The following is a 27,631-nucleotide window of genomic DNA, read 5'->3' on the forward strand; positions in this document are numbered from 1 at the left end:
CTACATCTATATATATATATTTAGAAGACATATATCTGCCATATCTTTATATACACTATACACAAGCTTTTATGTATAACCCTAAGACCATTCAAGAAACATTTCTGAGCCACTTTTATAGGAAGGAACACTTTCACAGAAACACTACCAGTGAGAATTACATTTTTTCTAAATTCTCCAAATTAATTTTCTTTCCATATTTGAAGAAAAAAGGGAAACTAGGAGCTATCAGAAATAAGGATTTTCATCAAGAATTAATTGATACACCTGTCAGAATGGCCACCATCAATAAATCAGCAAACAACAGGAGTTGGCGAGGATGTGGAGTAAAGGGAACCCTCGTGCACTGCTGGTGGAAATGCAGACTGGTGCAGCCACTGTGCGAAACAGTATGGAGTTTCCTCCGAAAATTAAAAATGGAACTGCCTTATGACTCAGTGATTCCCCTTCTGGAAATATAACCGAAGAAACCTGAAACACTAGTTTGAAAGAATATATGCACCCTATGTTCATAGCAGCTGTTTACTATAGCCAAGATTTGGAAGCAGCCCAAGTGTCCATCAGTAGACGAGTGAATAAAGACGCTGTGGTACATTTACACAATGGAATACTACTCGGCCATAAAAAAGAAGAAGGAAATCTTACCTTTTGGGATAGCATGGATGGGCCTAGAGAGTATTATGCTGAGCGAAATAAGCCAGTCAGAGAAAGACAAGTACCATGATTTCACTTAAACTAACAAAATAGAAACAGTCATAGATACAGAGAACAGACTGACAGCTGTCAGAGGGGAGGGGACTTAGTGGGGGGTGAAAAGGTGAAGGGATTAAGTAAAGAAAACAAAATTGACTGACACGGACAACAGTGTGGTGATTACCAGAGGGAAAGGGGGTTGGGGGGGTTAGAAGAGGGTAAAAGGGGGATAAATGGTGACAGAAGGAGACTTGACTTGGGGTAGTGAATACACAGTACAATATGCAGATGATGGATTATAGGATTGTACACCTGAAACCTATATAATTTCATTAACCAATGTCACCCCAATAAATCAGTAAACATAAGATTTTTAAAAGAATTAACTGCTAAAGGACGTATAATTATTTAACAATTAGGAAAGCAATATATTTATTGTTGCTGTTAAAATAGGTCCAGGCCATTGGAAACAACAAAAAGGTCAGCTGAACTTTACCCTGAGCAGCATGGGTCAAGATCCACTGAGGGGAGGTGGGAACGGTCATGGACTCCAGGCAGCAGGTAGACAGCTGGTCCGCGGGTGACCACACCTTTGCACACTGCATGACACACAGTGTATAGATGCTGCTGAGGTCGTGTGGAGCCACAGGGTGGAGTACAATCACGGGCTTTTGAAATGTTTTAGAAGTGTTCCTCCGACTCAGAAGGATGCGGTCCCAGCAGCAGGCCTGACGGACTGTCTCAGCTGCTCCCGTCACAGGGATGGGTTTCATTTCAGTCTTGCTGGTCTTTGAAGAGATGAACACTTTTTTTTATATATAATTTTTAAAAATATTTTATTGATTTTTTTACAGAGAGGAAGGGAGAGGGATAGAGTCAGAAACATCGATGAGAGAGAAACATCGATCAGCTGCCTCCTGCACCCCCCCCCCCGCCCACTGGGGATGTGCCCGCAACCAAGGCACATGCCCCTGACCAGAATCGAACCTGGGACCCTTCAGTCCGCAGGCCGACGCTCCATCCACTGAGCCAAACCGGTCAAGGCAAGAGATGAACACTTTTACCCACTAGAGCTGTCAGGCTCCTGGGTTTTGAAAGTTCTTTACAAGATATTATTCATGCTTCAGCAATTTCATTTTAGTGATGATTATTAGAAATTTTGCTTACAGGAGTCTCAGTGATGGCGAACCTTTTGAACTCGGCGTGTCAGCATTTTGAAAAACCCTAACTTAACTCTGGTGCCGTGTCACATATAGAAATTTTTTGATATTTGCAACCATAGTAAAACAAAGATTTATATTTTTGATATTTATTTTATATATTTAAATGCCATTTAACAAAGAAAAATCAACCAAAAAAATGAGTTCACGTGTCACCTCTGACACGCGTGTCACAGGTTCGCCATCACTGGTCTAGACGATCTGGAGGACTCCTTGGTGACTGGGTGCTGGGTGTGACTCCAGGGCAGTGTGTCTGTCTGTGTTTGCAATCACTCTGTGCCAAGAAAGGCCATAAGACCTCAAGGCTTGCTGAGGCCTGGCTGCAGAGACAGAGACTGGTGGTCTTGCCACACTTAGTAGCACAACCTGGCAGCTCACAGAGGGCAAGGCTGTGCAGTCACACCCACACTTGCCAACGGGCAGTGGTCTGTCCCCACTGTGGGGGGAGTAGGCAGCCAGTGAAGATGAGCACTCTCAATACCCAGATGGGACCCCTGTCTATGCAGAGCTCAGTGATACCCTCATGCTGACCTTAGCCAGTGAGCAGAACGGCGTTGTCAGCCCGCGTGTTAAGGTTGGCATACAAGAACTGGTTGCTGACAGTTGTAAGTTTAAGACTGATTATCCTAAACTTGCAAACAAAGCCTTAGCATTTTCTGCATTGGTGTAAAGGAAGTCTACATATAAAAATAGAATAGAAAACAAAAATAGGCTTGCAGGTCTGAAGCCTCCTCATAATTTGAGCTTGAATTTTGAGCAACATAATATCATCCGCAACCTTAAACGAATGCAACATTAAGTGAATGTAACTGAGAATCAATAACCTGGATGGGCAGAAAGGGGCTTTGTAGCGATTTTATATTTAATTTAAAAACTATGTGTTGGCACCCTCGCTAGTTTGGCTCAGTGGATAAAGCAGCAACCTGTGGACTGAAGAGTCCCAGATTCAATTCCGGTCAGGGCACATGTCCAGGTTGCAAGTTTGATCCCCAGTAGGAGGCGTCAGGAGGCAGCTGATGGATGTTTCTGTCTCTCTCTCCCTCTCCCTTCCTTTCTGAAATCAATAAAAATATTTTTTAAGAAAGTAAATAAATAAAATGTGTTGGCCTTAGTCATTTAAGAGCTTTAGCAGATTAAGATGTTTTTACTTAGCATGTTAGTGTGTACAATAAGTAGTATAATAAAAAGTATTAATACATATCCATTGTATTTGTTTTGTTCCTTTTAGGGCCAAATTTAGTATTTGAAGATGAAATCCCTGCATTGCAAATGCAAGTAGATAAGCTCACGACCCTCAATGTGAACAAAATTATTGCCCTGGGACACTCTGGTTTTGAAATGGATAAACTCATCGCTCAGAAAGTGAGGGGCGTGGACGTCGTGGTGGGAGGACACACCAACACGTTCCTTTACACAGGTAATTGCTTCAGAAGGGTTATACCAGCCAGGGGGTCTACATAGCTTAGTCTCTTTTGCCTTTGCAACTGCTATTATTATTTTTACTACTGTTTAGCATGTTACAGAAATTATATATGTAATATATTATACATATGTAATACACATTGAAAGGTAATAGGTGTAAATCTTACTCAGAGACATTACTAAGAACAGTTTATTGCTTTCATGATTGTCAGTTTCATGTATGTATATTGTAAATATACATTATATATATACAAATATATATATATATATAGCAAAAAGATTACTGAACCCCAACCAAAAGTCAGTTTATATAAAAAAAGCAACAAGTCATATGAAAATGTTTAAGCATAAACAAGCTACTGTAAATAAGGCCTTCCCCGCTCACAGGGGCAGGGCTTGCTTTGTAGGTTCACAGGTGCAGGAGCTGGAACCCTGACTCAGCTGCATCCAGGCCTCTCAGAGTCCTGGAGCCACGCCACCCCTGCCCCTCTGGAGAGTGTGAGCTCTCCCCTGCCTCCCTTCTTTCCCTCCCCTGCTCCCTCTCCCTTCTCCTTCCTCTTCTTCCCCTATCTCTTGCTCCTGCCCCCTCTACCTCAGTCCTCTCTCCCTCCCTTTGTCTATGTAAGAAGCATCCAAAGCTGTGGAGAATTTTTGTGAGCATTTATTGGAGCCAAACAGGATATATGCCGGGGGCAAGATTTCAGATGCTCCTAAAAATAGGAGTTTTGCAGTTTATTTTATGCGCTTGAAATTAAGAAGAGGAAATAAGGAAGATTGGAGAAAACAAGGTGGCAACTGGATTACAGGATAGTTAACAGGATTGTGTGCTCTCTTGAGGGTGAATACTCCACTCAAGGGGTCTTACTGCTGGCATTTCAGGGGTGTATTAACCTGGATGCACAGGAGCAATGGGCAGAGCTGGCTTAAAACCTTCCAGTAAAGAAGCTATAGGCCTGGGCTGTGACTACCCACCATGACCTGCCCAGTTAGGAATTTATGATCAGATCACCTGTGAGCTTACTTTCCAGAGAAAAGTTGCTTTTTCATCCACACCTTTCTTGCTCCTCTCCTTTTTCCTCCTCCCTCCCTTTCCCCTTCCCTCTTTCTCCCCTCCTTCCCCTTCTCTCCTTGGTGTTAAAACGCCCCAAAATGTTTGAGCCTGGCTGGGTGCCCCACACCACCACTGCATGGAGCTTTAAAGTGTTTTCAAGAAAAGGAAGAAGGAGAGGGCCTGGCTGCAGCGAGAAGGAAGGCTTTGGTGGGGAACAACCCACTCCTTGAAGAGGTGGCTCCTTCGCACATCTCTGTGTAGCCTCTCTAACGTGATAAAAGCAAAGATCGACTACACCCCAAACAGCAGAAAATGTTTCAAAGGGTTATCACCAAGAAGAGTGTGGACAAGGAGCCAACGTCTCCTCAAGGTTCTGTAATCAAATAGACATGAGACAAATTAGAAATAGACAATAACCAAAATTAATACATGCATAACTATGGGAGCCGCCCACACGGGAGCCAGAGACTGAGGGTTGAAAGGTGGTGTCTGTGACATTCTGAGCGAAGGATGAGGGAGGTGCCTGAGGCTCCAGAGGGGAGGAGGCCATTGAAGACCAGGTGTTCAGCACTTGGAAGTCTCCGCTGCCCTGTAGAGAGGTGAGAGAGACATTATTTCTGGTCTGTCTGGTCTCCATTTACATTCTTTAAGGGAGAAGTAAACGTTCCTCTGGGCCTTAGGGTCTCGATCGCCTTCAGCTGAAAGTGACCCACAGGCCCGGCTGGCACATCGCGGGGAGGCTGTCTGACCCCCTCGGTGAGCAGTGGGTGGAGGCTGCCCTCGGGTGAAACAGGCCAGTCAGAACGGTGACACCGGTGAACTGTTGCACAGGGTGGGGCTGGCTTTCCTGTGAGAAAATAATGCCAGAATTTACAGGGGCGCACCCAAGGCCTTCTCAAGTCGTCTCCCTGTTGGTAGACACAGGCTAAAGAATTTCAAAGTGGGTTACCCCATCAGTGAGTGTGAAGGCAATGTGGTGGGTTAGAAAACAGTGGGTGGTGTCTTTTTTTCCAACAGATTAGACAATCAAACGTCACCCGTGTTTAATTTTCTGCTGTTTAATGGAAAAAGATGTCTATATAAAGTGGGGAGAACAGCCCCAGGCACGTAGCAGGCAGTAAGTACATCCGTGTGGCGAGGACGGGGATGGACAGACAGTGATGTGAGCTTTCTCAGTGCGGGGAATGGTGCGATCAAACATCAGAGCGCCACGAAGCACCTTGGGAGAGTTACGGGGACCGACTGTGCCAAGACAGGGAAGTCCAGAGCGGCACTGCGTCAAGTGCTCTGTTTGTGCCGCTAACGGGGGGTTCGGCCCTGACTCGGCCTGATTTCCCTCGCTGTGGAGTGAGGGTGGGAATCACAGAACCTATCATAAGGGTCACTGGGACGCCGGTGTGTAAGGGGGGGTGAGGGCAAGAGCCTCAGAACAGGGCCCGGCGCCCGGTGCCCATGTCTCAGTCCTGTCCCTGCTCTGTAGACAAGGCGCACAAAAGCCTTCCCTGAAGCCTCTTCTGAGCTTTTCTCCAGGCAGTGTCAGAGCCCCAGGACACATCGCGGGATCTGGAGATGTGCTTCCCACACTTCCTGCTTAGAGCAGTGATTTCAAACTTTTTTGCTATAATCCATAGTAAGAACGGCATTGTGTGTGTGTGTGTGTGCGCACGCGTGTGCATTCTCACACCTAAACACACAAACGCAAAGAAACTTTTATGGAGCACCCAGAATGCACTCTGATCTCTTCTGTTCTTCTGTTCCATTTTTCTAAGTGCCGGTTACAACCCTTAATCTCTTCATACTGTAGCCAGCCCATATTTTGGAAAACTCAGCTTTAAATGAGTTGTGACCATGAACAATCGCAGGCTCGAACCTCTCCGTTTGGATGCTGAAGTCACTCCCGGGTTCCTCGGGACTTACCTTAACTGATGCCCTCCTACAGCACCACTTCCATCCACAGCCTTGGGGAGGCCATCGGTTAGCGTGCCCTGCTGGGTCTGAAAAGGGTTGCTGGCTCCGCCTGGCTTCCCCCGAATTCTGCAGCTGTCCTTTTGTTCTTGTCACTTTGTTCCAGCCCATGAAGTCCTGCAAAACACTGTGTGCCTTTTGCTAAGTAGCCGACTTTAGTTAATGATGAATGACTGGATGAAAGAAAGATGTATGGGTAAAAGGTATAAGCTGCTTATCCATAAATCTCAAGGGGGATAGTTACAGTCTCTGAAGAACACTGCCTCTAGAGTCTTAGTCATCCATTTCACGTTTTCTGATTGCGTGGCAAGATTAAACTTGCTCTTGCGAAAATTTTCAGTTTTGATACCCATCATTTTGAGGAATGAGCTGACAAAGGTAATAAGGGGATTCCAGGACACAGGAAGGGATGAGGCATATTTCCTTGTTTAAGTACATTTTTTCAGCTTTAAAAAAAAACAAACACGAACCTCCACTGAATTGTTTGAATTGCATTAGCATAAAGTTAAGTTAAATATTATTAGTTAAAAAAATATAGTTAAAAATAATGCATCCCTTGCTATTGTAAATCTTGCTGAGAATCATTTCAACACACATACAGGACCTGCCACACACATACACACACACACACACACACACACACACCATCACACATCACACACACACACACACACACACACACACCATCACACATCACACACACACACACACACACACACACACCTGAAAGAGAATTTCACAAAGATCTGGATTGCACCCAGTATTTTTTCTGTTTTGTTACTTAATTTGTTTACTTAATTTGAAAACTCAGCTGCAGGATAGGGGGAGATTGAAGCCTGGAAGTCTCCGTTTGACCCCTTAAGGGATCAAATATATGGTGATGGAAGGAGATTAGACTTTGGGTGGTGAATACACAATGCAATATACTAGTACATACAATGTGTTGTAGAACTGTACACTTGAAACTTAGATACTGTTATTAGCCAATGTCACCCCAATAAATGTAGTTGAAAAAATAAAATAATAAAAATTTTAAAACTCAGCTTTAAATGAGGTATGACAAAAACAGTACATAAACAGCCCCTCTGCAAATGTTGAGCATCATTCTAGGTTCTATTGATTACAACCCCTGTGCACATGTCAGAATGAAGAGGAGAAAGCTCCCCCCCACCACCACCAGGCTTACAAAATGTTACAGCTGCAGGGACAAGGGCTGAGACGCACATATCTTCTCTGAAGAAATTAAGTCCAGGTTGTTGCCTTTGGAGAAAAAGGTAGTAAGGTGAGTGCAGGTTGAAAGCAGCAGCAGGTACTCCCAGGGACTCTGTTCTGTGTCAGCCCTTGAAGGCGGACAACTCCTAAGGTGCTGTCTCTCGGCCTCCCACGACTCTAAGTTATTCTTGGGTTATACCAGCCAGCCTGGCTGGCTGTGGCCGTGGGTGAAAGTAGACATCAGTTTCTCTATCTGCAGAATAACAGGATTGATCCCTTCCATTCAAACACCCTGTTCCCCAGAAAGTCATCTGTGCAAAGAGGCTGATTGCTTACTTTCCAACATCAGGGGAGATAAAACATTTTCTGGCAGAACACTATAGTTTCTCAAGGGTAGTGCAGTGAACGTACTTTTACCTTTAATTTCTTCAAGGCTTATCTACAGGGGAATTTGTAAAGACCTTGTCAGGCTTTGGAAGCAGGGCTTGGGTCTTCCATGCCAGACAATCTCCAGGTTCTCTTTATTTAAAGTGTGTACTGAACACGCCCTTGCTCACCAACCCAACTGAAAGGAATGGTTGGTGGGAATCAGCTGTTAAGATCCCCTCACTGAGCACAAACACAGCACTTCCCACTGGACCACTGGATGTGACCACTACCTTGGGAATGCCTTCTCCAGCTAAATACTGATTTTCCCTAAAAAAACATATCAGGTTTACATGAATTTGTGGTTGTGTGTACCTCCTTATTAATCTCCAGAAATTAGGTGTTACTTCTGGAAAGAACACTGTTAGTGAGTGGAGGATAGTTCTGAGGTGTTTTCTGGGTCCCTCTATCTGGTCTCATGGGAAAGTAGTCAGGGGCCATTCCACCTTAGGGCTCAGGAGCTGAAGCATAACTTAGGTTAAGATGTTATCTTTAGCCTGCAAAAAGTTCCAGGTCTTGTGACCATTACTCAGAGCCAGGCTACTGTCCCCTGCTGCCTCGGGGGTTGCTGATTATCCAGAAGAAAAGGTTAGGTCTCCGCGGGTTAAGGGTGGGGGGAGGGGAATATGATTTCTAGAGCTAGGATTTGAAACTAAATGGAAGTCATAAGGAGCCTTGGTTTCAGAATGACTGTGTTTTTATGACTCTTGTTTTTATTTTTCATTTGTTTCATAAAGCCCTGTTCTGTAATGTAAAAAGTGAATGGGAAGTCTGGTATCCGGAAGGGTACTGAGCCATGGGAAGGCTAGATCCTACAGAAGAGAAGGAGGTATCACTCCTTGCCTGCTCTGTTTCCATTGAGCAGCCTCTCCCAGCCCCATATAGATGAAGCAAAGACCTTAGGCCTGGCCCGTGGACAGTGGACATCCACAACACTGGGCAGGTGTTGGAGGTCTGTACAGGTTTGCTGAGTGAGTGAATGATATGGTAGCCCATTCCATGTAGAGCTCCCTGATTTGATGCTCCTATAACCAGTCAGGGTTGAGTACAGCCTGGATTGGATTTCAGGCCAGCTTCACCTAGACCAGTGATTTTCAACCAGTGTGCCACAAGAATTTAAAAAACATGCAATACCTGACTATTTAGTCAGAGGCACTGAGCTCTTTTCCCTTAAGTTGTCAAGAAATGACAACAGCCAATACAACAATAGCTGTCCAGTGTGAATAAATCAAAGTTATACCTATTTTTTGTCAGATTGGCAAAAACTATAATATATTTTTTGGTGTAGTGCAGAATTCTAGTAATTACTTTATGTGTACCATTAAATGAAAAAGGTTGGAATTGCTGTTCTATTTCCCAGACAAAAAAAGTTAAAGTCCATTACCACCAAACCAGCATTTCAAGGAATGTTAAAGGGCCTACTTTAAGAAGAAATCATATATAATAAAGGGCTAATATGCAAATTGTCCCTTTGGGAGTTCAACTGACTGGGAGTTAGACTGACCTGGAGTTGGACTGCTCGCTATGATGTGCGCTGACCACCAGGGGGCGATGCAGAATGAAAAAAAGCCCCCGCCAGCACCCAGGAAAAGGAAGGTCCCAATCAGCCCTGATCACTGGCCAGGCCAAGGGACCCTACCCACGCACAAATTTCATGCACCGGTCCCCTAGTCAATAATAACCTTAAATGTAAATGGACTAAATGCTCCAATCAAAATGGATAAGAAAACATGACCCATATAAATGCTGTCTACAAGAGACCCATATCAGAACTAAAGATGTACACAGATGAAAGTGAAGTGATGGGGAAAAAATTCCATGCACATGGAAATGGGAAAAATGGTAAGGTAAGGTAGCAATACTTTCATCAGGCAAAATAGACTTAAACACAAAAGCAGTAAAAGAGACAAAGAAGGTCACTACATAATACTAAAGGCATTGATCCAAAAAAGGTTATAACCCTTGTAAACATACATGTACCCAACATAGGAGCACCTAAATATGTAAAGCAAATCTTGATGGACATTAAGAGAAAGATCAACAGCAATACAGACATAGTAAGGAACTTTAACACTCAGCTGACATCAATAGATAGATCTTCCAGACAAAAAAAAATAAAGAAACAGCAACCTTAAACAACACACTTGGATTGGATGGATTTAATTGATATTTACAGAACATTTCATCCCAAAGCAGCAAAATATGCATTCTTCTCAAGTGCACCTAGAACATTCTCAAAGATAAACCACATGTTAGACCACAAAATAAGTTTTAAGAAATTCAAGAAGATTGAAATCATATAAGCATCTTCTCTGACCACAATGGTTTGAAACTAGAAATCAACAATAAAAAAAACAAAGTGAAAAACTTTCAAATACATGGAGACGAAATAACATGTTATTAAACACTGACTGGGTTAACAATGAGATCAAGAAAGAAGTCAAAAGTTACTGAAGACATATGAAAATGAACATACAACCCAAAATCTATGGAATACAGGGAGAGCAGTCCTGAGAGGGAAGTTCATAGCATTACAGACCTACCTCAAGAAGAAAGAGAAATCTCAAATAAACAATCTACACCTAAAAGAAATAGAAAAGGAGCAACAAACAAAGCCCGGAGAAAGTAGAAGAAAGAATAAAGATCATGGCAGAAATAAATGACATAGCACCAGACTAAAGAAAAACAATACAAAGGATCAATGAAACCAAGAGCTGGTTCTTTGAAAAGATAAACAAGATTGATGCAGACTCATCAAGAAACAAACAGAGAGGACCCAGATAAATAAAATCAGAAATGGTTGTAACAACTGACACCACAGAATTACAAAGGATTGTAAGAAAATACTATAAACAACAATATGACAGGAAATTGGACAACCTGCGTGAAATGGATAAATTCCTAACAACACACCATCTTTCAAAACTGAATCAGGAGGAATCAGAAAACCTAAATAGACCGACTACAACAAATGAAATTGAAGCAGTTATCAAAAAACTCCCAACAAACAAAGGTCTTGGACTGCATGGACTTACAGGTGAGTCTTACCAAACATTCCAAGAAGAACTAACACCTATTCTCTTCAAACTATTCCAAAAAATTCAAAAAGAGGGATGATTTCCAAGCTCTTTTTATGAGGCCAACATTATCCTAATTCCAAAACCAGATAAAGACCCTGGAAATAAAGAAAATTATAGACAAAGATCCCTGATGAACATAGATGCTAAAATCCTCAACAAAATATTAGCAAACTATATCTAGCAATACATTAAAAAGATCATACACCATGAACAGATGAGATTTATTCCAAGGATGCAGGGTTGGTACAATATTCACAAATCAATAAGTGTGATACATCACATAAACAAAATGAAGGCTAAAAATCACATAATCATATCAATAGATGCAGAAAAGGCATTTGATAAAGTCCAACACCCATTTATGATTTAAAAAAAAAAAACTCTCAACAAAGTGGGAATAGAGGGATCATACCTCAACATAATAAAGGCCATATATAACAAACCTACAGCCAACATCATACTCAATGGGCAAAAACTAAAAGATTTGCCCTAATATCAGGAACAAGACAGAGACGTCTGCTTTCACCCCTCTTATTCAACACAATACTAGAAGTCCTAGCCACAGCACTCAGACAAGAAGAAATAAAAGGCATCCAAATTGGGGAGGAGGAAATAAAACTGTCATCATTCACAGATGACATGATATTGTACATAGAAAACCCTGAAGACTCCACCAAAAAAATAACAACAACTAGATCTAATAAATAAATTTGGCAAAGTAGCAAATACAAAATTTAATATTCAGAAACAGGTGGCATTTTTATACACCAGCTAGAGACCTGGTCCATGAAATTCATGCACTTGGGGCGGAGGGAGGGGCAGGGGGGGGGGGTCCCTCAGCCAGGCCTGTGTCCTCTCACAGTCCGGGAGCCCTTGGAGAGCAGGCCTAAGCCGGTAGTCGGACATCCTTAGCACTGCCGCGGAGACAGGAGAGGCTCCCATCACCACCGCTGTGCTCTCCAGCCATGAGCCTGGTTTCTGACTGAGCGACACTTTCATTTCTGATTTTATTTATTTGCTCCTGTGTTAAGTGTCTGCCCCCTGGTGGTCAGTGCACATCATAGCAACTGGTCAATCAGTCGACTGTCTGCCCCCTGGTGGTCAGTGCATGTCATAGTGAGCGGTTGAGCAGCCTTAGCATATTATTAGCATGTTACACTCTGATTGGTTGAACAAACAACGGGATGACTGGACACTTAGCATATTAGGCTTTTATTATATAAGATAATGACTATCAGAAAGAGAAATTAAGAAAACAATCCCATTTACTATTCAACAACAACAAAAAATAAGGTATTTAGGAATAAATTTAACTAAGGAGGTAAAAAGATCTGTACATAGAAAATTATCGGACACTGAAGAAAGAAATTGTGAAAGATACAAAAAGTGGAAACATATACCATGTTCATGGATTGGAAGAATTAACATTAAAATTCCCATACTACCCAAAATAATCTATAGATTCAATGCAATTCCTATTAAAATACCAATGGCATGTTTCACAGATTTAGAACAAATATTCCAAAAATTTATATAGAACCAAAAAAGACCTCAAACCCAGCTGGTGTGATTCAGTGGTTGAACATCAACCCATCGTTCAATTCCCTATCAGGGCACATGCCTGGGTTGCAGGCTCAATCCCCAGTAAGGTGTGTGCAATAGGCAGCTGATCGATAATCTCTCTCATCATTGATGTTTCTATCTCTCCCTCTCTCTTCCTCTCTAAAATCAATAAAAGTATATTTAAAATTTTTTAAAATTAAAAATGGGACTGCCTTTTGACCCAGTGAAACCACTTCTGGGTATATATCTGAAGAAACCTGAAATACCAATTCAGAAGAGTATATACACCCCTATATTCATTGCAACCTTATTTACAATAGCCAAGATTTGGAAGCAGCCCAAAAGCTCATCAGTAGATAAGTGGGTAAAAAAAGCTGTGTTACATTTACACAACGGAATACTATGCAGCTGTAAAAACTAAAAGAAAGCTTATCTTTTGTGACAGCATGTATGGATCTGGAGTTTATTACGCTAAGTGAAATAAGCCAGTCATAGAAAGACAAGCGCCATATATGGTCCAACTTATATGTGGAATATAATGAATAAAATAAACTGATGAACAAAATAGAAACAGAGGCATGGATGCATGGAACAGACTGACAGCTGTCAGAGGGGAGGGTGTTTGAGGGACTAGATGAAAGAAGGTGAAGGGATTAAGCAAAAAGCCATGTATACATAACACATAGACACAGACAACGAACAGCGTGGTGATAGCCAGAAGGAGCTGGGTGGAGGTGGGCAAACGGGGGATGGGGGGATGGGAACGGAAAGAGACTTTGCTTGGGGCGATGGGTGCACGATGCCGTGTGTGCAGATGATGTTTTTTGAAACCTGCACCCCAATGAATTCAATTTTAAAAAAAAGAAAAGAAAATTGCTGCTGTAGACCATCCTCCTTGGGTGCCATGCTGAGTACTACCTGAAGACGCATAATTAGTCTCTTTTAGACCTCCCAGTTGTCTTTGAAAGCCCAAGAGCAAGAATCTGAGCAGTAAACTGAACCATGTGCAAAAAAGAGGAACACCGTCTGGATATGGACAATATCACGTGGACCCTAGGGTCCCCTGAGGGACCATGACAGTGGGCACATCACGGTTGGGTACAGAGATGGCCAGGGAGACCATGACTCAGCACTCTAGTTGCCAACCACCTCTTACCTCTGCTGTGAAGATGGGAGGGAGCCTGGGCACCCGGAGCTGCTCCTGTACAAGAGGCAGGGCACACGGCAGCTGGCCTCACTGCTGGGCATGGAGGGCACCTGGGCCAGCAGTCGCCACACGGTGCCCTGAGGAGTGCCGGGCAGACCCTGAAGCCAGACTTCACCTCACGCTTCACGACCTGAGCAGCCTGCTTTACGGCTCTCATTGCCACACAATTTCCTGTGTGCAAAACATGCTCAGAGCTTTAAACAACAACAACAAAGAAACCTGAAACCACTTTTGGCTAAATCAAACCACCAATCAAATCTCTCTTTATAGAGTTAGGAAATACATGTGGACCCCAGGAACTCCACGTCTCTCCCACGATCACGAAACCAGATTGAAACTGAGATTGGACCAAAACCCGTTCTCTTGACTCCCAGCTCCTGATTCGCTTTGGGAGCCCAAACGAGCTTTCGTTGAGGATGTTTAATGGTGGGGAGTTGGGGTGGGCGCACAGGCATTGCCCCTCTCTGCAAATGGGTTTCACCACAGAAAAGGCACCAAAATCTTGTCTGGTCTATGGAAAAGTGTTGGCTAAATCACTTCAGCTGAGTCATTCAACAAACATTTATCCACCACCTAACCTGCTATGTGCTAGGCAAATTCCAGAGATACCGCGGCCCTTAATAAACTGCACAGTGCTTGTGGGACTTTACACATGAGGGAGACACGTCCTGGGCGGTGGCGAGATGATGTGGATGTCAGGGCAACGTGGCAGGTGCTCAGGGGTCATAGAGACAGGGCAGGGTGGATAAGGACACTGGGGCGTGTCCTGCCCCAGATAAGGGGAAGGTGACTTGCAAACTTGCCTGGGGAGGGGTGACAGCCTGTGCCAGGAACCAGCATGCCTGGGGAGCAGGAGAGGGGCAACCCGACAGCCTGGGATTCAGGAAGCAACCTCTTTTGGCCTCGGTCTCATTCAGTGGTCACATCATGGAATAGTCTCTTCTGCACACTGACCTTGATCCGATGCTTCTTACCAGTGTACAAATCAATCATGTCACATTTTAGGGGAGGAAGAGACTTTTCTCTTACCTTCAAGGTTATTTCAACTGGTCTAATAATTAAATTATGGGACAGATTAACAAGAGAAAATAACCAAATTTAATTAACATACATACACATGGGAACCCCATATACATGAGAGAGTCAGCGACCCACATACATGCAAGGTTCAGAGGCAGCAAGGAAACATGGGGAGAGAGGACATTCTGAGTTAAGGATGATGTAAGGCGCCTGTGGGGGAGGAGGTCAGTCTCACGATGATAGGAGTGTTCTCCTGAGGAAATGACATTTGGGCCAAGATCAGAAAGATGTCCAAGAGTTAGCTTGATACTGATTACCTCTAATCTTATTGAGCAATTACCTAAGTCAGCTTCACTTGTTGCATTCACTTCTTTAATCCTCCCAACAACCCGGCAAGGCAGGTATTGTTATTTTCTCTCCATTTCACGGGTGAATAAACTAAAGCACAATGATGTCATTCTCCTGGAGGTCTCCAGCTCCAGGTCTTAGTCCTCAGTGGGAGGCTGTGGAGGTGGGTGTGGTCTGGGAATGAAAGGACCAACTGCTGATGTGCAGGGCTGTTGAACTAGAATCCAGATGAAGCTGGTAAAGAGAGAAAGAGCCACGTCGTGAAGATACAATAGTTTGTGATATTCACGCCAAAAATTGCATTGTTTTGCCTATGGCCAGCAGGAAATATTTTAAAGCAGGGAGCACATGATCATACTTCAGAAAGGTCACTCAGGCTGCCGTAGCCAGGCATCCGATAACGGTGACCTTGCCTGAGGAGATGTAGAGAAGCAGACAGATGAAACAGTGTCTGCTGGAAGTGAGCATCTCCAGGTAATTTAAAAGAAAGACTGAAGTCTCTTAGAAGCAATGATGTGAAATATGCTAATTACCAATTTTTTTATCCAGTCCTTTATAGCAGTTTGGAAGTTCTTAAACTGATTCCCATATATATGAAAAACCATAGCATGCAGAGGATGTGTTGTAGAATGGTGCACCTGACATCTGTATAATTTTGTTAACCAGAGTCATGCCAACAAATTCAATAAAAAGAAAAAAAACATAATATGGATTGCATTAAAATATTCTATAATTTTCCCTGGCTGGTGTGACTCAGTTGGTTAGAGTGCTGTCCTGTCCACCAAAAGGTTGGGGGTTCGATTCCTGGTCAGGCACATACCTAGGTTGCAAGTACTGGAAGACAACTGATCGATCTCTCTCTCTGTCTCTCTCTCTTTCTCTCTTCCTTTCCCTCTCTCTAAAATCAATAAGCATGTTCTTGGGTGAGGATTTTTAAAAAAACACCTATAGCCATATCAGGTTTGGCTCAATAGATGGAGCATTGGGCTGCGGACTGAAGGGTCCCAGATTCAATTCCAGTCAAGGGCACGTGCCCGGGTTGTGGGCTGGGCTCGATCCCCAGGAAGGGGCCTGCAGGGGGCAGCCAATCAATGATTCTCTCTCATTGATGTTTCTCTCTCTCTCTCTCTCTCTCTCTCTCCCCCTCTCCCTTCCTCTCTCTGAAATCAATAAAAATATTTTTTTAAAACCACCTGTAATTCATTCAGCCAATTGGAAACCATGTGAACGACCTGCTTCCTGGCACCCGGGTCACCATGACCCACCTTCTCAGTCCCTTCTGGCCTTGACACCATCAGGGTCCTGAGGGGCTGCTGTGGCCAGGGCTCCCAGGCGGGACACTCCCTGTTAGGGCCTCTCAGGCACCCACTCTGTGCTAGGAAATGCCCCTGACCAACTCTAAATGCCAGCCCACAACTTCCGCTTCTCCAAGTTTGACTCCCAGATTACTTCTTTGCCGCGTGGCTGGAATGGAGTTCTGGTGAATAACTTCTGCCAAGATGACGAGCTGGGTTTCTAAAGACAGATGTGTGGAGAGGATATTTTGGGTATGAACGTCTTTGGCAGAAAATGGAATGGTGTGGAAATGTGGAGTCCGGGGTTGTTTTCTCTGCCTGTGGTTTTCCGGGGTCCCAAGTAGGGGGCGGGGGGGGGGGGGGTGTACAGAGAGGGCTCCGCCGTGGCGGCAGGGATTCGCCACAGAGGAAGTGGCCTCCCAGTACCTGATTGAGTCCAAGTAAGACACCGAGGACACGTCTCTTCTTCTGAGAAAAGGAGCATCATGGGCTTTCAGGACTGGAGAACGTTCCCTGCCGGATGGGAGCTGGGATTTGTAGCTCCTGTGTGTGTAGAATACGTGCTGATCTGATGGGTCATCTGACCATCCTCGGATTTCTAACGCTTACATTCTGTTCAAGTTCAGATATGTCTATGGAAGGCAGAAAAATACAGGCTAAACCCTTCTCTTGGGTTTCCAGGAAACTGCCAGTCCTTTCCGAAACGCATTTAGTGCTGTTTCCTCCTGGACGTGTGTTTTGCGCCACCTTGTGGGTACATTGGGAACTGCGCCTCCCCAAGCTTCTCCGGGCTCAGAGAACCACCTACTGTAACCCTCCCCAGCTGAGAAGGTGGGAGGGGCCTGCCACACCCACTGACCCCCTAAAAGCAGGTTCCAGGCTTGCCCACAGGACAGAATGAGCATGATGAGAATGTTAATCTTCCCTGCTACTGTGCACTGCTCCACATCATCCACAACTGCCATAGCCCATAAAACTGTACACTGCAGGTGGAGATGGGACAAGGCCTGCACGGCTCCTCAAGTCAGGTGCTTTCGTAAGAATAAAGTGCTGAGGCCTTCTTTTTCTTTTTTCTTTTTTTTCCAAAGGGAGCAAGAAAATGGGAAGTGAAGGTTGGCAGCAGCCCTTCCTGCTTGTGAAGTACTAGCCTTTGCAGCACTTCTCTGTGGGTACTGAGCTGGAGGGGGTGCTCTTCGCACAGGAGCAGAGCAGGGGCGGGTTTCCATCACATGCACTGCAGCTCGTCTTAGGTGTAAAGACAAGCCCAGAAACAGCATAGGGCCCGAGGGGCCGCCCGGGCTTGCACCTGGCTGGGTGAGGGGCCTTTGGCAACAAGCTCTTGCTGGTCGTAGGAGAACAGAACATTGTGGGCTGTGTTGGGAGAGGAGAGAACAGAGTTTCAGTGCCTCACAGCCTGCTTTTCAATGTGCCCTTCGCATACCAGCCTTGGGACCTTGGACATGAGCCTAAGACAATCAGTCTGCTAGTCTATAAATCAGGGATAATAGTAGGACCTGCCTCGTGAGATTCTTGGAGGATTAAATGAGATATAGCCCCGGCTTGGCTCTTGGCTGACTCCCGTAACTGGTCCGTGTGAGTAAGCAATGCCTGCTGAAGTTCCCTGGACCCCTAACATCTGGTAGGAAGGAGGGAAGTGATAGGACCAGTGGCAGGTCAAGGGTATCTGTTCTATCAGAACAACCCAAACTAGGTCATTGTCTCTGAGGAGGTAGATCGGAACTGCAGCGTGCCTGAAGGAGGGGTGCAGTCACAGCACTGAAACGTGCTGGTGATGCGAGGCTCCCTGTATCCTGTGGCCGGGCTCCCCACCCCCATGCAGACACGTGCCCAGGAAGCACAGTGGGGTGATGAGTGGCTCCCACAGCTCTCCCAGGGGTCCCCTTTGAGACGGAAATCAGCCGAACTGCCATGTGAGGTCTGGTGGACAGGTAGTGTGCGTGCTGGTCAGCCAGAGGGTGAATGTGGCTCTTCCGAAAGCCATCTGAGGGGACTCAGGATTTAGCAGCAAAACCTGAAGGCAGCCCTTTGTCATTTCTCTTCTCGTTCATTAACAATCCTAAGGTCTGGAGTGTGTGTCTAGCGTGTCTAGAGGTTGCCATCACCTCACAAGAAGGAAATATGCTTTTATTATCTACCATGTGCCAGGCACTGGGCCAGGGAGTTCAGACATTGAATCTGCGCAGCAGCCCTGTGAAGTAGTTCTTTCACCCCTTTTACGGGTGTGGAAGCTACAGTGCAGTGCAGTGAAGTGGGTAGTGAGAATGGGGCTGGGTCAGGAGGGAGGGCGGATCATCCTAGCGGTATTGCATCTTTCCTCACAGCACCAGGCACAGTGCCTGGCCTCAGGAAGAGCTTAGCAAATGCCTGCTGAGGGGAGAATGGAAGGATCTGTGTGGCAAAGGGGCATTCGGACACATGGCAGGTGCCCCACTAGCTCTGAAAGACCAGCTGTGTGGAGCAGCGGCTGGCAAGTCATCAATTTAGAATTCACTGTCCTCGGGCCAGTGGCCTGCTGGCCCGCAGCCAGCCGTGTACAAGGGCTGACTTGATCAGCTTTGGCCGTTTTATTTTAGGCACCCCACCTTCCAAAGAGGTGCCGGCTGGGAACTACCCATTCATCGTCACCTCTGACGACGGACGGAAGGTTCCTGTGGTCCAGGCCTATGCTTTTGGCAAATACTTAGGCTATTTGAAGGTTGAGTTTGATGCAAAAGGAAATGTCATCACGTCCCATGGAAATCCCATTCTTCTCAACAGCAGCATTCCTGAAGGTACGTGAAACGGGGCCATGTCCCACTAACCCCAGAATTAGGTGGCTGGATTTTTCCTCCTTTTTTTGTTATTATTTCAGGACAAGACTATAATATTTTGTAGAATTGGGCTTCTCCCTGAATTTATCATTTTCGTGGATAAAGAGATTTAAAACACCCAAACACCACAAATCCCTGTTTGCTTTTTTGAGTCCTTTTAGCATCAGACACTGTCCTGCCTCTTGGGCCTTTTCAAGCTTGGCCCTGGCGTGGGAAAGCCACTCTCAGCTCACGTCCAGAGGACAGCTGACGACGGAAGCAAAGGGGTTCCGACCCGGCAGAGCAGGGCCCCGGCCCTGCCCCGCCCGACAGCAGTGTGCCTGGGGCAAGTCGCCCCAGCTCAGGGGCTTCATTATTTATCAAATGAAGGAGTGTCTTTTTTCCTTTTTGGTCTGGGACTTAGAGTAAAAAATACATCTTATGTCATCCATTTTCATCCAGTATGCACAGACACACTCCTACACCTCTCACCTGCCGCCTGCTGCTTAGCGTGATCAGGTCAGGGAAGGGGGCCTCTGAGGGGCCACAGTGCCCTGAAGGGCAATGGTCCCCACACAGCCACACAGACCTCCCAACAGCCAGCGGGAGGGGCCGGCCACACAGACGGCAGAACCTCAGCAGCCTGTGTACTTGCCCCTGGGCCTTCATCACCCACCAGCACCGCCAGCGCCGTCGCAGGCGGGCCAGCCGGGACTCAGAGGTGATGAACTGATGGTCGGAGACGCCGCACGTCTTCAAATAAAGGTTCATTCCAGGTCTTAGTACCAGGAAACAGAATAGAGGCTCCTAAGGAAGTTGCATAGTCAAAACCACAATGTACACAAGCACGGTAAAGCAACGCGTACTCACACAGGTTGCGGAATGGTGTTTGATTCCTTCCTCAAAACGGAGGCCAGTGTGGGATCGGCTTTAACTACAGACTGATTTTTTTTGTTGTTGTTATTTATTTATTTTTCTTCTAGATCCGACCATAAAAGCAGACATTAACAGATGGCGGATCAAACTAGACAATTATTCCTCCCAGGAGCTGGGGAAAACCATCGTCTACCTGAACGGCTCCAGTCAGTCGTGCCGCTTTCAGGAGTGCAACATGGGCAACCTGATCTGTGATGCCATGGTGAGTGGTCCACGCAGTGCAGGGCCCAGGCTAACGGAGGGGAAGAGGGAGGAGGAAAGGGGGAGGGAAGATGCTAGGGCGACAACCTGATGGTTATAGAACTGAGCATTTAAAACAAAGTCAGTGCCCAGACAAAAGCTGGGCAGGATTCACACTGAGCACCTCGGGAAGGAGTGTGAACGAGACCAGCTGACCATCGCTTGGATCTGCAAGGACTGAAGCCTTTATTGTAAGGTGTTCATGGTTGGATGTCTGGATTTGGGTGTTGCTTTTCCTGTAAGATGATCGGAATACGCAAACTCTGCTCCTCTGAGGATGTAGACACAGTAGGTAAAACACATCTGCTGGGGCCTAACGTGGAGACTGCATTTCCCGGGTCTGTCCTCTTGGCTCCAGAGAACGAGGGCTGGTGGCACCGGAACCTCCTGCACAAGCAGAGGGTGACAACACACACTCACGAGGATGATAACCACTCCTGAGGCTGAGCAAGGTGACCCAGCAAAGCACCGCTCTGCCCACCCCTCTGGGGGCTTTGCTGGGCCAAGGTCTCCCCAGTCAGAGGCAAAGCCCACACCCACGGGGCTGCTTCTCAGCCTGTGCTCTGCACATGCCTGGGACACAGCCACGCTCAGTAAATGTCTGCCGTGTAAATGAGTGTTCACGCTCTCCACGGTAAAACCACGGCTGTGAGGGAAGTGGCTAGAGATTCGCCAGGACGTGTGATGTTTCCAGGAAGGTCCCGAAGGAAACACCCCAGGCCGTAAGCTGTGCCGCGCCAGCACGGCCACAGGTGGCCCTGAGAGGGGGCGGTGAAGGATTGAGAAAAGACAGACAAGAGAAGAAAGCTGGGTCTCCGTGGGATGCTGCCCTCTCTGATGGAGAGCTAGGGACAGCGCCACAGACTACAAGCCGTGTCTTTATTTCATAGCCAGATTCCACGAGGCAAAGTAAGGGCGTGGTCAAGATGTTTACAACATTCTCGTGGGTTTCGATCCTACTCAATTACATGCACCTGAACTCTATCAAGCCCACATCACTCAGACACATGGGGCCACGTGTTCAGACCATAGGTTCAAGCTTACAACTATAGCTGTTGGCTATAATTGTGCTGGGAGGGCCCTGCCCTCCAAGCTGGGACTTGCACGTGGCCATGAGAGGACTGTGCCCTCTCATTAATCCGAGGCTTGAGCCTATCCAAACACTGTAGCCGCTCTCCACAGTAAGCAGTGCTTACCTCTCCGCTAAGAGACTGGGGCCAGGGTAAGAAAACTCTCCGTTTTGCACTATTTTTTTTTTCCAAACTAGAATATATTCATTTTATTTCTTGTAACTAAACATATATTTTGTAAAAGAAGAGTAAGAATGCAACTGATTCTCCCCAGTTTCAGGAGGCTGTCCTTGGGCCTTCAAAATAGCTGGTTGGGAATTGGCTGGGGACCTGGATGTGGAGGCCAGGGTCCTGTGGGCCTGAGGCCTGGAGTCAAAAGGCTTTCAGGTTCCGCCTTCAGGAGCCAGTGTGGGGCCGGCCGTGGAGGGACAGCCCCACTGGCCAGTCCGCACGGAGGCCCGTCCTGACTCAGAGCCGGTTCGCTGAGGCCCGTGGAGAGCACGGGGTCTTAGGAGAGGGGCTCGGAGCTTGAGATGGGTCACCGTGTCTTATTTTCCTTCTCATTCTGATGACTCTTGAGAGTTCTCTGGGAACAGGGGAGCGGGGAAAAGCAGCTTCATGTCCTCAGGAGAGCCAACCACATTCCTGGACGGGATTTCAAGGAGGAAGACCCAGAATAACTCACGTAAACTCTGCTACCGTTGCAGATTAACAACAACCTCAGACACTTGGATGAAATGTCCTGGAACCACGTGTCCATGTGCATTTTAAACGGCGGTGGCATCCGGTCTCCCATTGACGAGCGGAACAACGGTATGCTCCCCAGGCTCGGGCCCTGGGCTTGGGGTGGCCGCGCCCACGGGCAGCCTCAGCTCTGCAGCCTGCCACGCACCACAGTGTCAGTGCGAGCTCACTGCCACTCAGTCCTGCCTCGCCCAGAGAGCGTGCCCGCATGCATGCGCACACACACACTCACACAGACGTGTTTGCATGTGGAGGCAGCAGACTGAGGTTTGTGGACCCAAGCTTGATCTAAGCTTCTGACTCACCAAGTTAAATGGGAATTGTTGCTGATTCATGCAAGGTATTGGCAGCCTGCACGCTGATATCTGGAAAGAGAAAGGCAACACTGTTCTGTGCTGGGAAACATACCGCTGGATTAAATCCTTTCCGTGCACTTACAGACATCCAGGGTTACGTTACATGGTGAACCACACCAGCCAGACAGCTGCTCAGACACTCAGGCTGTCTTGCCTGATACACTCCCATAACCAGCCCGTTTTGGTGTAAGCCCCAAGCTGGTCGCGTTGTCTCAATCAGGGGCAGGCGGCAGGGAAATGCTGTCTGTCTGGAGGACCTAAGCAATGCTTAGCACTCACCACAGATCCAGCTCACGCCAGGAGATCCAGGCTAGGCACAGGCGACTTGGGAGCCACAGCCGGTCACCAGCTCCTGCCATCTTGCTCAGGGGGGAGGGCCCGGCCAAGGGCCTCTTGAATCCACTCCCACCTGCGCTGCGTCAGGAGCCACTTAGACTCCGGGTGCTGACCTCATCGCCTCCCATCCCCCTGCCTCCCCCGCCAGCCCTAAAGGAACCTGGTCTGGGGAATGCCTGTTCTCAAGATACCGCCTTCTTCCTCCTCTTGACCACCCGCAGGCACGATCACGTGGGAGAACCTGGCGGCCGTCTTACCCTTCGGAGGCACCTTTGACCTGGTCCAAGTAAAGGGCTCCACCCTGAAGAAGGCCTTCGAGCACAGCGTGCACCGCTACGGCCAGTCCACCGGCGAGTTCCTGCAGGTGGGCGGTAAGTCCCTCCCGGGTGGGGCGGGATTCCCGGCTGGTGGGCTTCGCTCCTCTTCACCAAGACCTCTGTGGCCAGGCCTGTTCAGGTTTCCCATAGGCCAACCCTGGTGCACAGTCTTTTAAAGGATGTGGCCTCGCAGACCACCGAGATGAGGTCAGCGCCAGAGCCCCGAGGCCCGGCACTGAGCAGTATTGACAGTCCGATTGGGACAGCAGGTGGGCCCTATGCAGGTGCAGGCCCTCCTAACTCGAACGGGCCAGCTGCCTTGAAGTCGTTTCTATTAAAATCTTAGTTGTTCATTCAATACTCTTTATAAAATAAAATAAAGTCCTTCCTGTGTTCTAGTCATAACCATCTGGAACCCTGCAGAGGTTCAGAGGCGTGCAGCATCCAATCAGTTATTAACACGGATAATTTCCGGGAGGGGCAGCCTGCTGCGTAGACACACCTGATTATTGAAGCAGGACAAATTGGGCAGGACATTTGTTCTGGTCGGGCTCCAGCCCTGGCCTCACCCTACGGTGGTCTGATTCCACGGTGACCTGGGCAAGTCCTCAACATCTCCGAATGCAGAGGAAACCTGCCTGCCCTGCTCATCCCACCAATTCCAGTGAACAGCGAATGAAAATAAATGCTTCCGAAATTGCCAAGGACTTCTGAAACGCTTTTGTCAATAATTCCACAGCCCCGTGCATTAACCTTTACATTAACATTCTTACTTGGCCCTGAAAGGATATCCTGGCCTCGTTTTGGTTTTTTTTACTGTAGATGGTGGCCCCGCTCGATGGGTGTGACTGTGTCGCTCTCCCTCTGCAGAACGCTTGGGACTGAGGGGCTGCAGAAGGTGGGGGGCCTGGGCTCGGGCCTGCTGCCTGAGGGGTAACACACACGTTCTGCGTTTTTCCAGGAGAGAGTGGGGGGAACAGCGGGTTTTGATGCTCCAGCCCGGTGCTGGGGAGTTGTATGTCCTGTGGAAGGCACTCAAGTCCAAATTATCACCATTTTGTACTCTTCAGCATTGTAACAAATGGCCTGCCCCTCTCATCTATTTCTCATTTTCCAAAGCTGCTGGACCAATTCATTTGGATTTTGGAAAGATGTAGTTTCTCCCACGGAGCCAGTCCTTGCCCATTCTCAGCCAGAGCCCGTTTTCCTCCCGTGATTCTCAGGCCTCCCAGAAGGACTCACCCTAACCAGGAAAGGGTAGCTGCACTGTCACCTCAACTCCTGCTGAAATTTCACTCACGCTCAAACTCATTGAAAACCAAGCCCAGGGCCCCAACTCCAGGTTTTGGCCAATATCTTTTTCTCAGAAAACAGAAATTTCCCTTTGGGTCCAGTGAAAACATACAGACTCATTTCTTTTCTAGGAATCCACGTGGTGTATGATCTTTCCCGAAAACCTGGGGACAGAGTGGTCAAACTAGATGTTCTCTGCACCCGGTGCCGAGTGCCCCATTACGAGCCTCTCAGAACGGATGAGGTGTATAAGGTGGTCCTCCCGAGCTTCCTTGCTAACGGTGGAGATGGATTCCAGATGTTAAGAGAAGAGGTACTAGAACATAACTCAGGTAAGCACAGGTGCCTGTTCCTCTCCACATCCCACAGGTACTCAGGAACAACAGTGCTGGTCCAAAGCGGGGAGCTACTCACGATGTCAGAGCAGCGAAGGCAGAGGCCAGCTCCCTCCCGTGTGTGGGAACATGTGCCTGTCCCTTCCCAGCACCCATACCCAGCCATCCACACCAGGGAAAATGCATTTATAAATCAAAACTGTTTTTAAAACTCTTTTATGTACATATAAACAGCTATTTAAATGTTGAAAAATGAATTTTTTCATTTACAGAAAAAACATACCTCTAGAACAGGGGTGGGCAAACTTTTTGACTCGAGGGCCACAATGGGTTCTTAAACTGGACGGAGGGCCGGAACAAAAGCATGGATGGAGTGTTTGTGTGAACTAATATAAATTCAAAGTAAACATCATTACATAAAAGGGTACGGTCTTTTTGTTTTGTTTTGTTTTATTCATTTCAAACGGGCTGGATCCGGCCCGTGGGCCGTAGTTTGCCCACGGCTGCTCTAGAACTTTAGGTTGGCCGTGGAAAATCATCATAGTACATCTCAGCTTTCTACAAGAAGCTTTTAGTGTGAATGGGTCAAGGGGTGCATGGGAGATGACCCCGCCCTATATCCAGTAGTTTGCTTTCATCTATTTCTTTCATTTGTGACCTATTTCTTTGTCTCCGCATTTTGGCTGCTTCCCTGTGTTGATAGAGTGGTTTTGTGTGCTAGGTGTCCTATAGGGCCCAGTGGCTCAGCCTCACTAATTACCTGAGGTGGACACTCTTGGTGCACCCCTTTGTGTGCTGTGTGCACAGTCTTGTTGTAGTTAAGCCTTGATTGTTGTAGGTATCACTGGAAGGAATTGACCTCCAGGCCAATTGGCTGTGAGGACCAGTTGTGTCTACAATGGGAGAACTTCTGTGCTGGAGACACCCTTATAGGGCAGGACTTGCTTCAGTGGGGCTTCGGCACTCACTGAGTCTGCCCAGGTTTTTAGGTGGAGAAAGGCCAGGCCATTCATATGCAAAAGCCTCTGCACAGGGCTTGGATGGGGTTGTAAATTGGGTGGGGTGGGATCTCAAGGAATCACCAGGGCGGAGGAAACCGCAATGGCTGCCAGTCTGCTCTGCCTCGGGGAGGTCCCCGGATCTGTGTCCCACGGCCCGTGCAGGAACAATAACCGCTGCAAGCACCTCTGGGAGAAAGCCACCCTCCCGTTCCTGCTGATGCCAGACAGTCCAGTTTCTCTCGGTATGAGTCTGGGTCCCCAAATTCTCACCCGGAACTGGAGGGAGCTTGTATCTCCCTCCCAATTGAAAAAGACAACAGCGTACCCAGCTGCCAGCCCCTTTCACGCATGCCTCCATACCTCCGCACTTCCACACCTCTGTACCTCCTACCGGACTCAATTTGCTTTTCTCTTTCCTTCTAGCTGTAGAATTTCCACTCAGCCAGCATTCCTGTGGTTCTGGGTGATATTCGTCTTTTAGTTGTAGCTTTAATGTGGTTGTGCGTGGCAGCAAATTCAGGTGTTTACCTGTGCCGCCATCTTGGTTCTCCTGAGCATCTTTTCTTATGTCTGTTGGCCATCGGTGTGACTTTTGTGGAAAAATGTCTATTCAAATCCTCTGCCCAATTTTAACCAGATTTTTTTCTACTGACTTGTATGACTTCTATATCTTTTTTTTACTACAAACCTCTTATCAGATACATGATTTATAGAGTGGTATTTTTTAAATAAATTTTGCTGGGTTCCTAAGGGTTTGTTGTAGTAGGCAATTAGTATTTCTTTATCAGCTCTCCTTTTGGAAATGAAGCCCCATTGCCTCTCCAGCAATTATGTGGAAATGATTCTGGAGCAGGCAAGCAAAAGGAAGCCACTGTATGTCTCCACTCGTTTCTCTTGCCCAGTTCCCCAAGTGCTTTAAAGGCAATGATGTCCACAACCTTTCCCCTGAGTTGCATTCACACCTGGAACACGAAAAGGCACTTGTGATCACCGCTCTTCTATTCTTCCGGAACACTTAACCTCTACAACGAAAGGACTATTCCCCCAATTACAATTACAAAGGACTTGAGAGAAATGCATTGGTTGTCTCCTCTCTGACTATTGATACCTTTCCTGTCACTAAAATAATGTCCATGTTTTCCTAGGTGACCAAGATATCAACGTGGTTTCTCAATACATCTCAAAAATGAAAGTCATTTATCCAGCAGTTGAAGGTCGGATCACGTTTTCTGCAGGAAGCCATTACCATGGAAACTTTTATCTAATATTCCTCTCAATTTTGGCAGCTATCCTTGTTTTATACCAATAGCCAAAAAACTCTCCTTGCCATTAATGTGTGAAACTGCCTTTTAAGAACTTTCTTTATAATGGCACAGACCGTCTTCGCAGGCTCCTAGAAGCTGAGCTTAGAAGATCGTAAATAAAGACATTGACATCGTCACTCAGGATCAACAACTTAGTGAACACACAGGAAAAGAATTTAAAATGAGCCCTGAGAGAGGAAGACCACCGTCTTCGGTTTGCATATGCATATTTTAAGCTGTTCAGAATACTTAATGGACTCCTCTCTTCATGGATAACAAATTTCTACTTTATTTCTGGTCTCTTCTTTTTCCTGTTATAGTAAGTTGCATGGACTAAATAAGAGCATCATTCTTCCTTGTGCCTCCTACGTTCCTTTGATGAGTCAA

At 46.6% G+C, this 27,631-nt stretch overlaps 1 protein-coding gene across 1 annotated transcript in view; it reads left to right on the forward strand.

Annotated features, from left to right (window-relative positions):
• The window catches only part of NT5E (5'-nucleotidase ecto), a 53,446-nt gene extending 26,197 nt beyond the window's left edge, over nucleotides 1-27,249 (forward strand). Inside the window, exons 2-9 of the mRNA XM_006095372.1 lie at nucleotides 2,365-2,518; nucleotides 3,142-3,330; nucleotides 19,097-19,294; nucleotides 20,296-20,450; nucleotides 22,266-22,371; nucleotides 23,216-23,365; nucleotides 24,736-24,936; nucleotides 27,086-27,249. Of these exons, the coding sequence (XP_006095434.1) occupies nucleotides 2,365-2,518; nucleotides 3,142-3,330; nucleotides 19,097-19,294; nucleotides 20,296-20,450; nucleotides 22,266-22,371; nucleotides 23,216-23,365; nucleotides 24,736-24,936; nucleotides 27,086-27,249 (1,317 nt within the window). The remainder of the gene's footprint in view (nucleotides 1-2,364; nucleotides 2,519-3,141; nucleotides 3,331-19,096; nucleotides 19,295-20,295; nucleotides 20,451-22,265; nucleotides 22,372-23,215; nucleotides 23,366-24,735; nucleotides 24,937-27,085) is intronic.
• Nucleotides 27,250-27,631: the final 382 nt, after the last annotated feature.

The sequence above is a fragment of the Myotis lucifugus genome, unplaced genomic scaffold (genome assembly GCF_000147115.1).
Source record: "Myotis lucifugus unplaced genomic scaffold, Myoluc2.0 scaffold_152, whole genome shotgun sequence".
NCBI classification, from domain to species: Eukaryota; Metazoa; Chordata; class Mammalia; order Chiroptera; family Vespertilionidae; genus Myotis; species Myotis lucifugus.